This window comes from Balaenoptera physalus, assembly GCF_965194825.1.
Source record: "Balaenoptera physalus genome assembly, chromosome: 4".
NCBI lineage: Eukaryota > Metazoa > Chordata > Mammalia > Artiodactyla > Balaenopteridae > Balaenoptera > Balaenoptera physalus.
The window spans coordinates 96,355,090-96,367,499 of record NC_138891.1 but is presented as its reverse complement, the minus strand read 5'-3'; the positions used below and the strand labels follow the sequence as shown (position 1 = coordinate 96,367,499).

The following is a 12,410-nucleotide window of genomic DNA, read 5'->3' as shown; positions in this document are numbered from 1 at the left end:
AATTGTAATAGTATTTATACTCCAGAATCAAACAGCCAACTGCACACATTTTATGGTTCAAATAACAAACACTCACAGGCACATATACACCCATGTATTTAAACACAAATATAAAATCCACTCATTGTGTATGTTCAAGGGTTAATTGCTATATGATTACAAAATGGGTAACAAAAACTGGGAAACCAAGTGAATGTGTTCATTGCATCTATAATGTTTGCCAGGGAAAAGTGAAAAATCAATGGCTTCAGTCTTTTACTTAACAGATGCAAATAAAACTGCAACTCAAGTTCAGGAATGATTTTTCTTTTCATTTAGTTATTAAGTACGAATTTATTTTCTTGGAACTTGATGTTTTTTGCAGATTATAATGGGCAAATTGGCATCACTTAAAACAGAGTGGCACTAAATAATGAATGTTTCTCTATAAAAGAATAATAAATGGCAGGTTATAGGGCTTTAAAAAATGTAATAGCTGTTAACAATTACTGCCCCCACTAACCTGACTGGAGAGATAATGATGAAGCAAAGTCAGCAGGAAAGAATACAGAGCAGTATGTTTTACGATTTTATTTATATGCCCAGGGCAGTGGCGGGGTGTGGGCTTGGAGGAATAGATAGATGATGAAATCTTGGACACATGGAACAGGAAATGAGAAAGCAGACGGTTTAGCGGGACTTTCGTTATTGCCTTTCCCAGGGAGCTTGTGGGTGAAGGTGAGGGGACATATAGGTAAAAAGTAATTATAGAACTATAACAGACATAGATAAATATTTGGAGACACAATATTGCTTTTCTTTTTTTTTTTTTCCCCCCAGATGAGTCTCCAACCAACAATTCACAGCTTGGTAAGATAATTAACATATATTGAAAATTAAAGTATAATTTTTTTAAATGGTAAGTATTTCTTGGTGATTAGTTACAAAACTGTAATCAACTAAAAATAATGAGCTCTGGTTTAACAAGCTTGTTATATTTTAAATAACAGTTCACTGAGGATTTCTGAACTCATATGCAACCTGTTGGTCAATCTTTAGAGCATTTTATAGGTGACTGTTTTTGGCTGCCGGGGGGGATACCAGGCCTCTAAACCATACAATCCTTTGGGTATTGAATTGAATTATAGTCAAATAAATTGTAGCATAATTGTCTCATGCTGTTATTCTACAAGATACTGATGACAGATGCTTTGCAGGTTTAAATTGGGATAAGGTGAGTTAAATCTGATGCTGGACCTTCCCACTGTGCGTGTTTATTACTTGCAGGTTCTCCAAACGAACCTCATTTCCAGCTGAACGCCATCACCAGTGCACTGATATCAGGAATGGTCATTCTGGGAGTCGTGAGCTTTTCCCTCCTCCTGTGTTCACTGGCCCTTCTACACAGGAAGGCACCCACCAGTCTGGTATTGAATGGCATACGAAATCCAGTCTTTGACTGACTGTCACAGGCTCCTGCTCTCGGGAGAAAGCTTCACTGACTCTGCAGTGTGTGACTGCAGTCAGTGTTCTATCTGAATTGAATGCCAGCCAGCATTTGATATTTGTAGGTTTGATAGATTTCAGTGTAGCTTGTTAGCATGACAATAGTGAGAGAATTTTGATAATATTGCTCTTGTCACTTACGTTTGTGGTCAGCCCTGTTTGTATGGCACCCATGGGTATACTGAGAATAAGCAAACAACATTCAGGACTTAGATCTTATAGGATCTGTCATTATTTCATTTCATTTCAATTTTCTTTTGGTTATTGGTTTTATAGATAAAAGGTGACCATAGGAAAAAAAATAAATTTGTTGCATTTTATCCCCTAAGCATTAAAAGCCATTGTGATGGCATTTAGATTTGCATATGTGGTCCTGAAATGAAAGTTGCTTTTTGTTTTGTTCCAGATAATTGCAGCTTGGGGATAGGTTTTAATTGGACCAGCCAATTTGGACACCTGAGATTTAATTTCTCATTCTATGACCTCCTATGTTTTTGGCTGATTTCCATGTCTGAAAACATTCATTTGAAAAAAAAAAATACAACTCTTGGGTATTGTATCCTAACCTGGAGGGAGCATCCATTTGTGTAGCAAACACTAAAAATAGTCGTTAACCTCTAAAGGATACTGACACTAGGTCGTTATTCATTTGACAGAAGAATCTGTGATCAGTTTTCTCCTGGTTCAAGTGAGAACATCAACTCGTGTTCCCTCTGCCCCCAAGTAAACCACTCAGCTGCTGTTGCAGCTGTGCTTCCAGACTGCAAAGATTATTCTTAATTCAGGAACCAATACGTGAGAAAACAAACAGTAGTTGTGGGAGAGGACATTGTCCCCACACACAAGCATAGCATTCCTATGGGGGTTTTTAAAAACCTAAGTTCCGTTTTTTTCCCTAGAACAAAGAGGAAACAGGTTAAATGTTTTTGCAGAATTTTGCTGGAGTCTCCATGAAAAAAATGTCGCTTTTCTTACAAATTTCTGATGTAGACAAAACATATAGTCTGGAGGAGGCCTGCTTTTGCAGGTGTCTCCTTTAAGGCGTCATGAATGCCATGGAGGAAACAGTATTTTCCTCTAATAGTAAACTGCAAGAAGTATTTTATTTTTTATCAGTTTTGCAAAAAATTTTAAAAAGCCAAATTTTAAGCCTATATTCTTACCAAAAAATCAAGCTTCCCTTTGTTCAATCTATCTACACAGTGGAACAAATAAAACAATTCAATGACAAACACCAGAACCTAGCATGTGCAGCTACTAGAAGTGCTGTTTATAACTGTAGAAATTGCTGTAGAGACTAATTGTTATTCAACATTTGCGACCTATTATTCAGGACTTAATTTTACTATACTACATGCAAATCACTATGCAAGCTTAGATTTGTTTCAAATGAAGTGTCTATGCTCTGATGTTAATAATTAAATCAATCATCAAATCAAAAAAATACCTTTTCTCTAATTTGCCTGAATAGTTCAGAAGAAAGTATTTATATTACTCTAATTAGCTATATAATTGCTTCAACTTTCTCTTTCAAGGTATAGACACAGTCAGAGGGAAATGGGATCTGAAAAGTCTCCTGATAATTTCTTCAATATAACAGAGTCTAACAAATACTTAAAAAGCCAGTCTCCTCTTCCTCATGTTACTTCAAAATAACTTTGAAGTGACCATTCTGAACTTTATCAGTGTTAGCAATTTATTTACTAATTTAAAGGGGGAAATCTTACAGAAAAAAATATGGACCATGCCACTTATGTGACCCTCCATGTACAGGGATAGTATTGAAATATTCTGGTAAATCTATTTCAGATACTTTAAGTGAATTGCCATTGATCCAAGGATTAAATCCTGTGAATAGGACATTATATCATTGAAACTGGTTTGTCAGTTTGATTTTTGTGCTTTGGGGATAGTTACTGTTTCAGCTATTAACCCGTTAAATTCTATACACCATTTTCTAAAACTGAATAATGCACATATCAGTTTGCAAGCAACTTAAATCTCATATTATTTTTTGCCACCTTTATAACATAAGTGGGATGTCCAAAGCTATAATGAGACAAACCAGGTTTGCTTTAAATAGCGTTGTTCTTGTAAACCTGCAGTTATATGTAGTATTTAGTTATACTGAATATTCCAGTTACTATAGTGTGAAAACCTTACAAAATATGTGCAAATGTTCCTTCAGTTTTAATACCTCAAACTGTTTTTTGCACTTCAGGGGTAAGGTCTGATGACATGTAAAAGATGATTGTTCAATAAAATAATTAAGTGATATCTTTAAAACAGTGATTTTTTTGTTTGTTTTTTATTTTTTTGGTTTTTAAGATATATCTCCATCCTACTCTCACCATTCTGTTCCTACTTTCACAAACATTAAGAAAGGTTAAACTTAAAATAAGCTGCCTAATGCAACAGGGAAGGGCAGTAGCTCTAGGCCAGATGAAGACTGCCCTCTCCACGCTGAACTTCCACAGCCCTGTGTTGGGAGCATGTTCATGAGATCAGCTGAGGGTAAAGAAGTCCTTTACCTTGCGTCTGAGCTCTGACTAAAACTGAGCCTACGATTTTTAAAACTTTGAGGGGAAAGTAAAAACTGGAAAGACAGGAGCTCAGCTTCTGCCCAGAGTCGCATAGTCTCTCATGACAGTCCCGTCAGGATCTGGCTGCCACCCCTTGTTTTGGAATATGACAAAGAGTTGAGGAGAAATCCTTTTCCTCACTCAGGGAGAATCCAATCTTCCAGAACTGAGTACTAGTCTGGGTCCTCAAGTATTGGCACTTAGCTTTGGGAGCATGACAGACATGATGGTCCACGAAGGGGCGTTGTTAGCTGTGGAAAATGTAAGGCAGTGAACTTCTAGAAGTGAGAAAAGAGCAGGAGAAGAAGTATATGGGAGACATTTGTTTGTGAACACACACAAGGTGTAGTTTGAAGGATTCTCAGAGCACTTGGCAGGAGAGAACTGTAACAGGATGGAGAGCCTTCTGTCAAGATGATAGAGGCTATTAGGCTAGCACACATTTGCTTTCATTTTATATTTATAAGGAAAACAGCAAGCTGACCATAGATGAATTGCTTTTGAAAATGAAGTTCCTCAATTATTTACAAGCGGGGAGACATTTAATACAAAACAATCCAAATTTGTAATTTAGGAAAGTATATACTTGGGTAGTAAACAAAATAAGTACCAGGATTGGCTGGTGTCTTAGGGTTCCCCAGAGAAAAAGAACTAATAGGATGTATGCATATAAAGAGATTTATTTTAAGGAATTAGCTTTCATTATTATGGAGGCTGACAAGTCCCAAGATCTGCAGTGGGCAAGCTGGAGACACAGGAGAGCTGGTGATGTGTTTCCAGACTGAGAGCCAGCAGGCGCAAGCCCCAGAAGAGCTCTTATTTCAGTTCTAGTCCAAAGGAAGGACTAAACCAGTGTCCCAGTTGGAAAGGCAGTCAGGCAGGAGGAATTTCTCGTAGTCATGGGAGAGTTAGACTTTTTGTTCTATTCTGATTTTCAACTGAATAAATAGGGTCCACTCACATTAGAGAGGGCAATCTGCTTTACTCATGTATTCAAATGTTAGGTCTCATCCAGAAACATCCTACAGACACACCCAGAATAATGTTTGACCAAATGTCTGGGCAACCCGTGGCCCAGTCAAGTTGACACAAAATGAACCATCACAGCTGGTAAACTTGCAAACACACCATTATTATGTGTCACACTACTGAAATATAAAACTTCCTAATGAACCCAGCCACATTAAGGGAATGAATAAATAAAAATATTACAAAATTTGATAATCTCCTCTTGAAATTACTTTGAAATATTTAATGTCTGGAGGTAAGGGCTTGTGAGCAGAGGGTCCTCTTTTATATTAGCTAAAAATATGGATCAAACAGAGAAAAGACAGGGCTATGAGTGGGTGGGCAGTGATGTGCTTGGAAATTATGCTGAATTATCTCTCCTTATCATGAGAAACAGGGCAGAAGGAGGCCTGGCATCAAAGTACTGACTGGACCTACATCCTGCAGGGTTGGTATTGAGGGGGCGGGTGGCCAAGGAGTGGAGTGAGTGATGTCCTCAGCAGTGACAACAGGCCAGAAGCAGTGAAAAGCATAAAACAGCAAAGCAGAGATAATAGGGGGCAAATGAAACAAGGCAAGTGTTGAACCCTGGGAGGTGAGGCAGCTTCTCAGAGGGCATGAGTTCACTGGTAGAAGACAAAAACAAATCTCTGGTAGCTGTTACCCATGTTTCTCATGATGGTGACTCGTCTCCTCCAGAGACTCAAATGAAGTGGGAACTGGATAAATATAAGTTATACTTTCATGTTTGTGAGAATATCTTGCCTGATCTTTACTAATTTGAATAATACAGGAGAACTAAAATTGCCTTAATACCACTTTTTGCTGAGATAGCAAGGAGAGAACTGGTTTGGGTACTAGACACAATATTTGGAAATCTCTGTTCAATAAACTACATTTAAAAAATGCTTTGTATTCTTGGTGAAGTGAAATTGAGAACTCAGATTGTCATCTGCATAGTTCAAACCTCTAATTCCCTTTTGCCTCAAGTATCTGTATATTTTTTGTTTTACTTAAATTGCCAACATAATTATCTCAATTTTCCCTTTCCTTTTCTATGTTGAAAAGAGAAGTGACATCATTATATGGAGGTTTAGTCAAAGGGAACTTGGATCAAATGTTGAGGTTAGTTTTCATCAGGAGCATAGCTGTATTAGCAATGCCCAAAGCACAATCTATTACTGAATAATCCTGCTCCTTTGGCTAATCAACTAACACTGGAAGATCCCGGGAGAGTTTGGGTTTGACAATTTCACGCAACTCTGACTCAAAGTTACACAGGTCCTGAAGCCATTTCTCCCTTTGCGTGTAGTTTTCTAACTTTAGAAATTATTTACCACTTGGGGATTGGAACTGATTTTATTTTAAAAGCTATTGTTTTGCTAACATATATTTTGTTGTTCATAAAATGAGATGGCAGAATGCCCACTGAGAGAGAATTGAACCCAGCTATTTCTCTCAAATTCTATAAAGATAAATCACAATTAGTTTTTGCATCACCCCCACTCTCAAAAATGCAATTGGAACACGGGTGATTCATTATCTCATTAAAAGATTTATCAAAACTTTAATGCTTTCTTTCCAGTTTGTCAATGGATCCATAATGAGAATTTCTCTTATTTCACACTTCACCATCCCTGGTCTGTAGCCCTTGTCTTGTGGTCCAAAATGGAGAAAGGTCCAAAAACAGAGGCAAAGGACATACACACATCGTCAATAGTTTAAGGAAATTTCCTGGAAGCTGCCACAGGAGACTTTCTCTCATTATTTAACTTTCCAGAACTTAGTCCCATCATCACACTACCAGCACGGGTGTCTCAGAAATGTACTGTGGGTTTCCATACGCCCAGCTATCATCAGAGGATCTGACTTAAACCTATGTTACTCAAGTCATGTCATCATTTACTCACAGCTTTAAAACATGAGATGCATTGATTTATGTACAAGGATGTTTATCACTATTATTTTTAATAAAAAATATTAGATGCCACTTAAATATTTCCAAATACAAAATTCTTAGATGTATTATGGTCCTTTGCTGTGCTATAATGATATGTAAACACTAAAGTCAGTTATAAAAAGCCTTTACCCAAATGGAAGATGCTTATGCTATAACATGAAAAGAAAAAAGCAGAATACAGAACTGTATATATAATATGAGCTCACACAGAAAAAAGACACGAAGGAAACTGATAGAAAAGTTAACTATGGTCAGTTAGGAAAAATAATTGGTTTTGATATTAATCTTCTTATACTACTACTCTCTAGAATGTTTTCTTTTCTTTTTTCTTTTCCTTTTTTTTTTTGTTTTGAGAAAGTATCCAGATAATTTAAATGAGAAAGTAATTTTAGTGGTCTGGTAATTTGGAAGTTGAGGAAAGTGTTTTGTCTATATTATTGACATAATTGCATCAATTCTCAACTTTATTTCATCTACTGAAAAAAAAAATTCTTTGCACTTAATCTAATGAGCATGTAGGAAGAAAACAAAAATCCAAACCTTTCTGAGAGACAGTGGAAATGCAACTGCTTTATTTATTCCAAAGCAATTCTAACATTTTATTCAACATGCAAATGGTCTTGCAATGCACTTAAGATTATACAATGGCAGACACTAAGCAGATTTGGGGAACTCTGGATTCTATTGACAGCAACGAATGAGCTATCCGACTCACTGTTTTTCATTTGTGCATTTGTTTTTCCCATATCACTAGCATTCGTTATGGTCACACAGCCAGGCTCACACTCAAACCGAGTTTACGCTCTGGGAAATGCTGAAAAGCATTATCATCTTCATTATTGTCATCAGGGAAAATTATGTTCGTCCATGCTCTCTGGAGTTGATGGCTGGAATGTTTGAAAACAACATCTAGGCATTTTCCCTCTCACCCTGAGGAATAAAAATACATACCAGTGTTATTTTTTTTTTATTTTACTAATAATCTGTTTTTCCTTTGCCCTTTAGAGTTGACAAAAGCTGCATGTAATGAATGCTATTTGTACATAAAGGCAATCTCCAGAATAAGTATAATGTCACTGCCTGGCATATGAAACAGATACAGAAATTCTCCAGATCAGCCCCTTTAGTTGAACACTACTCATATTTTGAAGTAAACAAATAACCATTTCCTGTGCATTTTCGCCTCACCCCATCACCTCATCAGAACAGTGATAATTGCTTTGGAGACTCTTGGTATTCCCTCCATGCCCTACTCAGTATCCCTTGGAAAGGGTGGTCAGGACTCCATTGGAAATACAGCTATAAGGTCCAAATTCCTCCAGGTTTGAGGAGAAAGGTTGTAGCAGCTTTCCTGCCCTAATTCATGAACTTTTTTTTTTCTTTGGCTGTGTTGGGTCTTCGTTTCTGTGCGAGGGCTTTCTCTAGTTGCGGCGAGCGGGGGCCACTCTTCATCGCGGTGCGCAGGCCTCTCACTATCGCGGCCTCTCTTGTTGCGGAGCACAAGCTCCAGACGCGCAGGCTCAGTAGTTGTGGCTCACGGGCTTAGCTGCTCCGCGGCATGTGGGATCTTCCCAGACCAGGGCTCGAACCCGTGTGCCCTGCATTAGCAGGCAGATTCTCAACCACTGCGCCACCAGGGAAGCCCCCATGAACTCTTTCGAGTTAAATTTTTTCCTCAAAAAGGGATCTTTCCTCAAAATGGCAACCAGTGTAAGTAACTTTGTACATACCCAGAGGGTTTGAAATAATGCCTTGAGGACTGTGTGGTTTTTCCTAAATTGTCAACTATAGAGTTCAAAGGGATCACATTTTGCCTCAGCTTAAGACCAACACTTTTCTTTCTTTAAATAGGATTAAGAGAATCACGGAGCCCTGCGGGCGCGGGGTGGGGCCGCCCTGGCGCGGGGCATGCTGGGACCAGCGCCCGGTTTGCTGGGAAGGGGGCGGAGCGCGGCTGTTCTGGAGCGTCTAGAGGGAGAAGAAGTAGCTGTGAGGGACGGGTTCCTCACGAGAACGACATGTTCACGGACGCCAAGGAGTCAAGCACCGTGTTGGAGCTGAAGCGCATCGTCGAGGACATCCTCGGGCGGTCGCTGGACGAGCAGCGAGCGGCTGTAGAAGGACGACAAGCTTCTGGACGACGGTAAGACATTGGGCGAGTGTGGCTTCACCAGCCAGACAGCAGGGCCTCAGGCCCCAGCCACTGTGGGACTAGACTTCCGAGCAGATGAAGCATTTGAGGCCCTGCTCATCGAGCCCTTCTCCAACCCACCCGAGCTGCTGCATGTGATGAAGCCGCAGGACTCAGGAAGCAGCCCCAATGAACAAGATGTGCAGTGAGAGACCCTCCCCCCACTGCCCCTTCTCCCCCCTTAAAAGATATTTGGGTGTCCAAAAAAGAAAAAAAAGAGAGGTTATTCTCTTAATCCCATCTGAAGAAAGAAAAATGTGTTATCATGTTTCGCTCTTCAGTTTAAATGACTTCTCCCAATATCTGAACTCTGTGCTAACTCTAAATGGAAGCCAAGAAGCAAAGAATAATGTGCTGTTTTAAATGTAAATGGAAGATAAGATGTTGAGGGTAAATTTTAAAACCACACCAAGATATATGCATTCTCCTCTCACATTTAAATAATGCTCACATTAAATAATTGTTCCAAAGGAACTGTCAAATGAAACAGTCAGTTATAGCTTTCCCTAGCTGAGCTCTGACAACTAGAAAAGTCTAAGGCTCACAGTGAAGTTATGAAAATAATTTTTTTAAAAACTCATTTGCAAAACATGAGCAAAACCTTATTTCTATCTGATATTGGCAGAAAAATGAACAAGTTCTACAGTATTGATTAGGTGACGCTTTCTAGATTATATTGATTATGCAGGGCTAGCCCAGGGAATCTAAACCACGTAGGACGAAATTGAGTTTTGAGGACCTGTGCATAAATTGCAAAGGTATAGGCATTATTGTTTTTAACTTTTTTCTTAGATATCATCTTTATTTGTGCTTTCTATGCTCTGGGAAAATGTGGAACTGACTATGAAATGCAGAAGCTCTGCAAATCAGTACCTAGAGCTTCCTGGGGGCCTTGAAGTCAAGGAATTTGAGCACATTGCTTGTAAAACAGGTTGCTCATTCCTGCGAGCTGATAGATTATGGCCGGCGTTGGTTTGGAGTAAGAGAAATAAATTGGAAACTTACAATAACTCTAGAACCCTAGTCCTGGATGTATGATCCCCTGACCCTCACCATCAGTCTTACCCAGTAACTTGTTAGAAATGCAGTTTCTCAGAACCCAGTCCAGATCTACTCAATCAGAAACTGTGGGGGTGGAGTCCCCTTTTTTCTGTTTAGCAAGCCCTCCAGTTGATTCTGCTGCATGCTAAAGTTTGAGAACCACTGCTCTGGAATAAGACTGAAGGCAATTCCAGAAAGCTGAAAAGAGATCGCCATAGATATATGGAAGTATCTGTATATCCCCAAACAGAAAGAAGGAGCCATACTACCTAGTGTCTAGAGCTGGAAATACACCTCTATTATGAAATCCTCTATTATGTATAGCATTTTGACCCAAATGGTTACACTTATCCATCATTTACGATCACCAGGGCTGATTCAGCTGACCTGGCTCGGCAGTGGTGTACTTTCTCCCTCATTTCTCCTTGTTTATTATCTGTGTTTAGTATTTTATATGCTTAGAGAAGGGATGAACGTTCCAGATCGAGAAAGATGGTTCTTTGGTCAAAGACATGAACATCCCTGAATTCCTCTGTACTATATTCCTTAAGGACAGAGAATGCTCCAGGACTTGGAAGATTTCTGTGGTCTAGATTGTGTAGATTTGGTCTCTAGAAATATTCTATATAGAAAAACCCTGTGCTTTGGAGTCAAAAAGACTTGATTTGAATCAGTTGTCACTTGTGAGGTGTATGACCTTGAGGAAGTCATTTAGCTTCTTTGAACTTCAGCTTCCTTATCTATGAAGTGAAGATTCTCATACCAACTTTTGGGGTTAATTTGAGGACTAGGGATAATCTGTGGAAAGGCCTGGCACTTGGTAGATATTAGAGCTTCCACTTACCCTGATTTCCTCACTGTTGCACCTGTTCTTGGCCGTTATTGTGATTTCTGACTTAATTTTGTTTCTCCATTGTGTGGTGGGAGGTTAAGAGCATGGACTGTGGGTCAGCATACCTGGGTTTGAATCCCAGCTCTGAAATATATTTTGTGTTTTCCTCATGTGTTCAATGTGAAAAATACTACTACTTACCTTCACAAGTTGTTCTAAGGAATAAATGAGTATAAGGTGCTTCTCAAATGACTGACAGAGAGTAAGCATGCCATTAATGTTAGCTATTACTGTTAACCTCATTCCTCAGCCCTGTTGTAACTTCACTTTTCTTCCTTATCCTACTTGTGCCCTAAAAATAGTACGTTAGTGGAAAAAAATCATCTACTCACCCATTCATTCAGCAAATATTTTTGAAGATCTACTATGTGAAAGGACTTGAGCATGGGTAGATCTCTGCCTCAGGTTTTTGAAGACAGATTTCATTTACCACTTCTACTCCAAGTTAGTTTCCTAATCTGTAAAACAGGGATAATAATAATTCTTTCTGTATCCATGTTAGAGTGTTGTAAATAAAATGAGATAGTAAATGAGATTCCAAAAACTGAAATGAGAAGCCTCAAGACCTTACACGTATAATCAAACCATAAACACCTTCCCAAATAGCATAGAGTCAAGGTAGAGGAGTACAACTACTGCTCCTCCTTTCCAAACACATCCCCCAGCTTCTTATTTGTATTTTCTTTAGCAGCCTTCATGCTCTTAGTAGGATGAGATGAGTGAGAAGAACAAACTATTTAACAAGTATGAAATAAATAAGTAGAAGGACCAAGTTCAGAAGGTTTTCCTCTTTTTCAAAAACTTAAAGCTCTAGACACTACTGTAAATGTGTTGTATATTACCAAATTTATTTGTTGCAAAGAATGTTTATCTACCACCAAGATTACACTCTGAAAACAAGAACTCGATTTTTGAGCACTGAATGATATTAGAGGTTCAGGCTGCTGAACTGCAGGTTACTACAGATCCATTTTGGAGCCAGGGAACCTGGCAGTAATAGGGGCCCCTTCTCCATCAGGGTTGTGATGATAGGGTCTTAAGTTTGTCTTGCTACTTCTCAGACTCATTGCCTCTGGACCTCTGGGAACTCCCTGGACATCTGTGTGTCCATCAGGCTGCACTCTTTCCTGTTATTTGTCACCTCTCATGACAGGACTTCAGTTCTAATCCCTGACTTGTTCGTCACTTTCCTGACAGCCTGCACAGCGCTTTTCTCTGCCTCTACTCCTATCAGTTGCTACCAGGTCCTGT

The 12,410-nt window shown here is 39.0% G+C and overlaps 1 protein-coding gene and 1 pseudogene across 4 annotated transcripts in view; both read left to right on the top strand.

Annotated features, from left to right (window-relative positions):
* ZPLD1 (zona pellucida like domain containing 1) overlaps positions 1 to 8,412 on the top strand; it is a 356,592-nt gene extending 348,180 nt beyond the window's left edge. For all 3 annotated transcript variants that reach the window (XM_082460475.1, XM_082460473.1, XM_082460474.1), the window contains 2 exons: positions 820 to 849; positions 1,267 to 8,412. In XM_082460475.1, coding sequence (XP_082316601.1) covers positions 820 to 849; positions 1,267 to 1,442 — 206 coding nt within the window. In that variant the 3' untranslated portion in view covers positions 1,443 to 8,412. The remainder of the gene's footprint in view (positions 1 to 819; positions 850 to 1,266) is intronic.
* A 641-nt stretch (positions 8,413 to 9,053) lies between these two features.
* Positions 9,054 to 9,375, top strand: LOC309660397 (elongin-B pseudogene; annotated as a pseudogene). Its single transcript has 2 exons — positions 9,054 to 9,178; positions 9,210 to 9,375. The product of its transcript is annotated as an elongin-B pseudogene (transcript).
* The last annotated feature ends 3,035 nt before the right edge of the window (positions 9,376 to 12,410 follow it).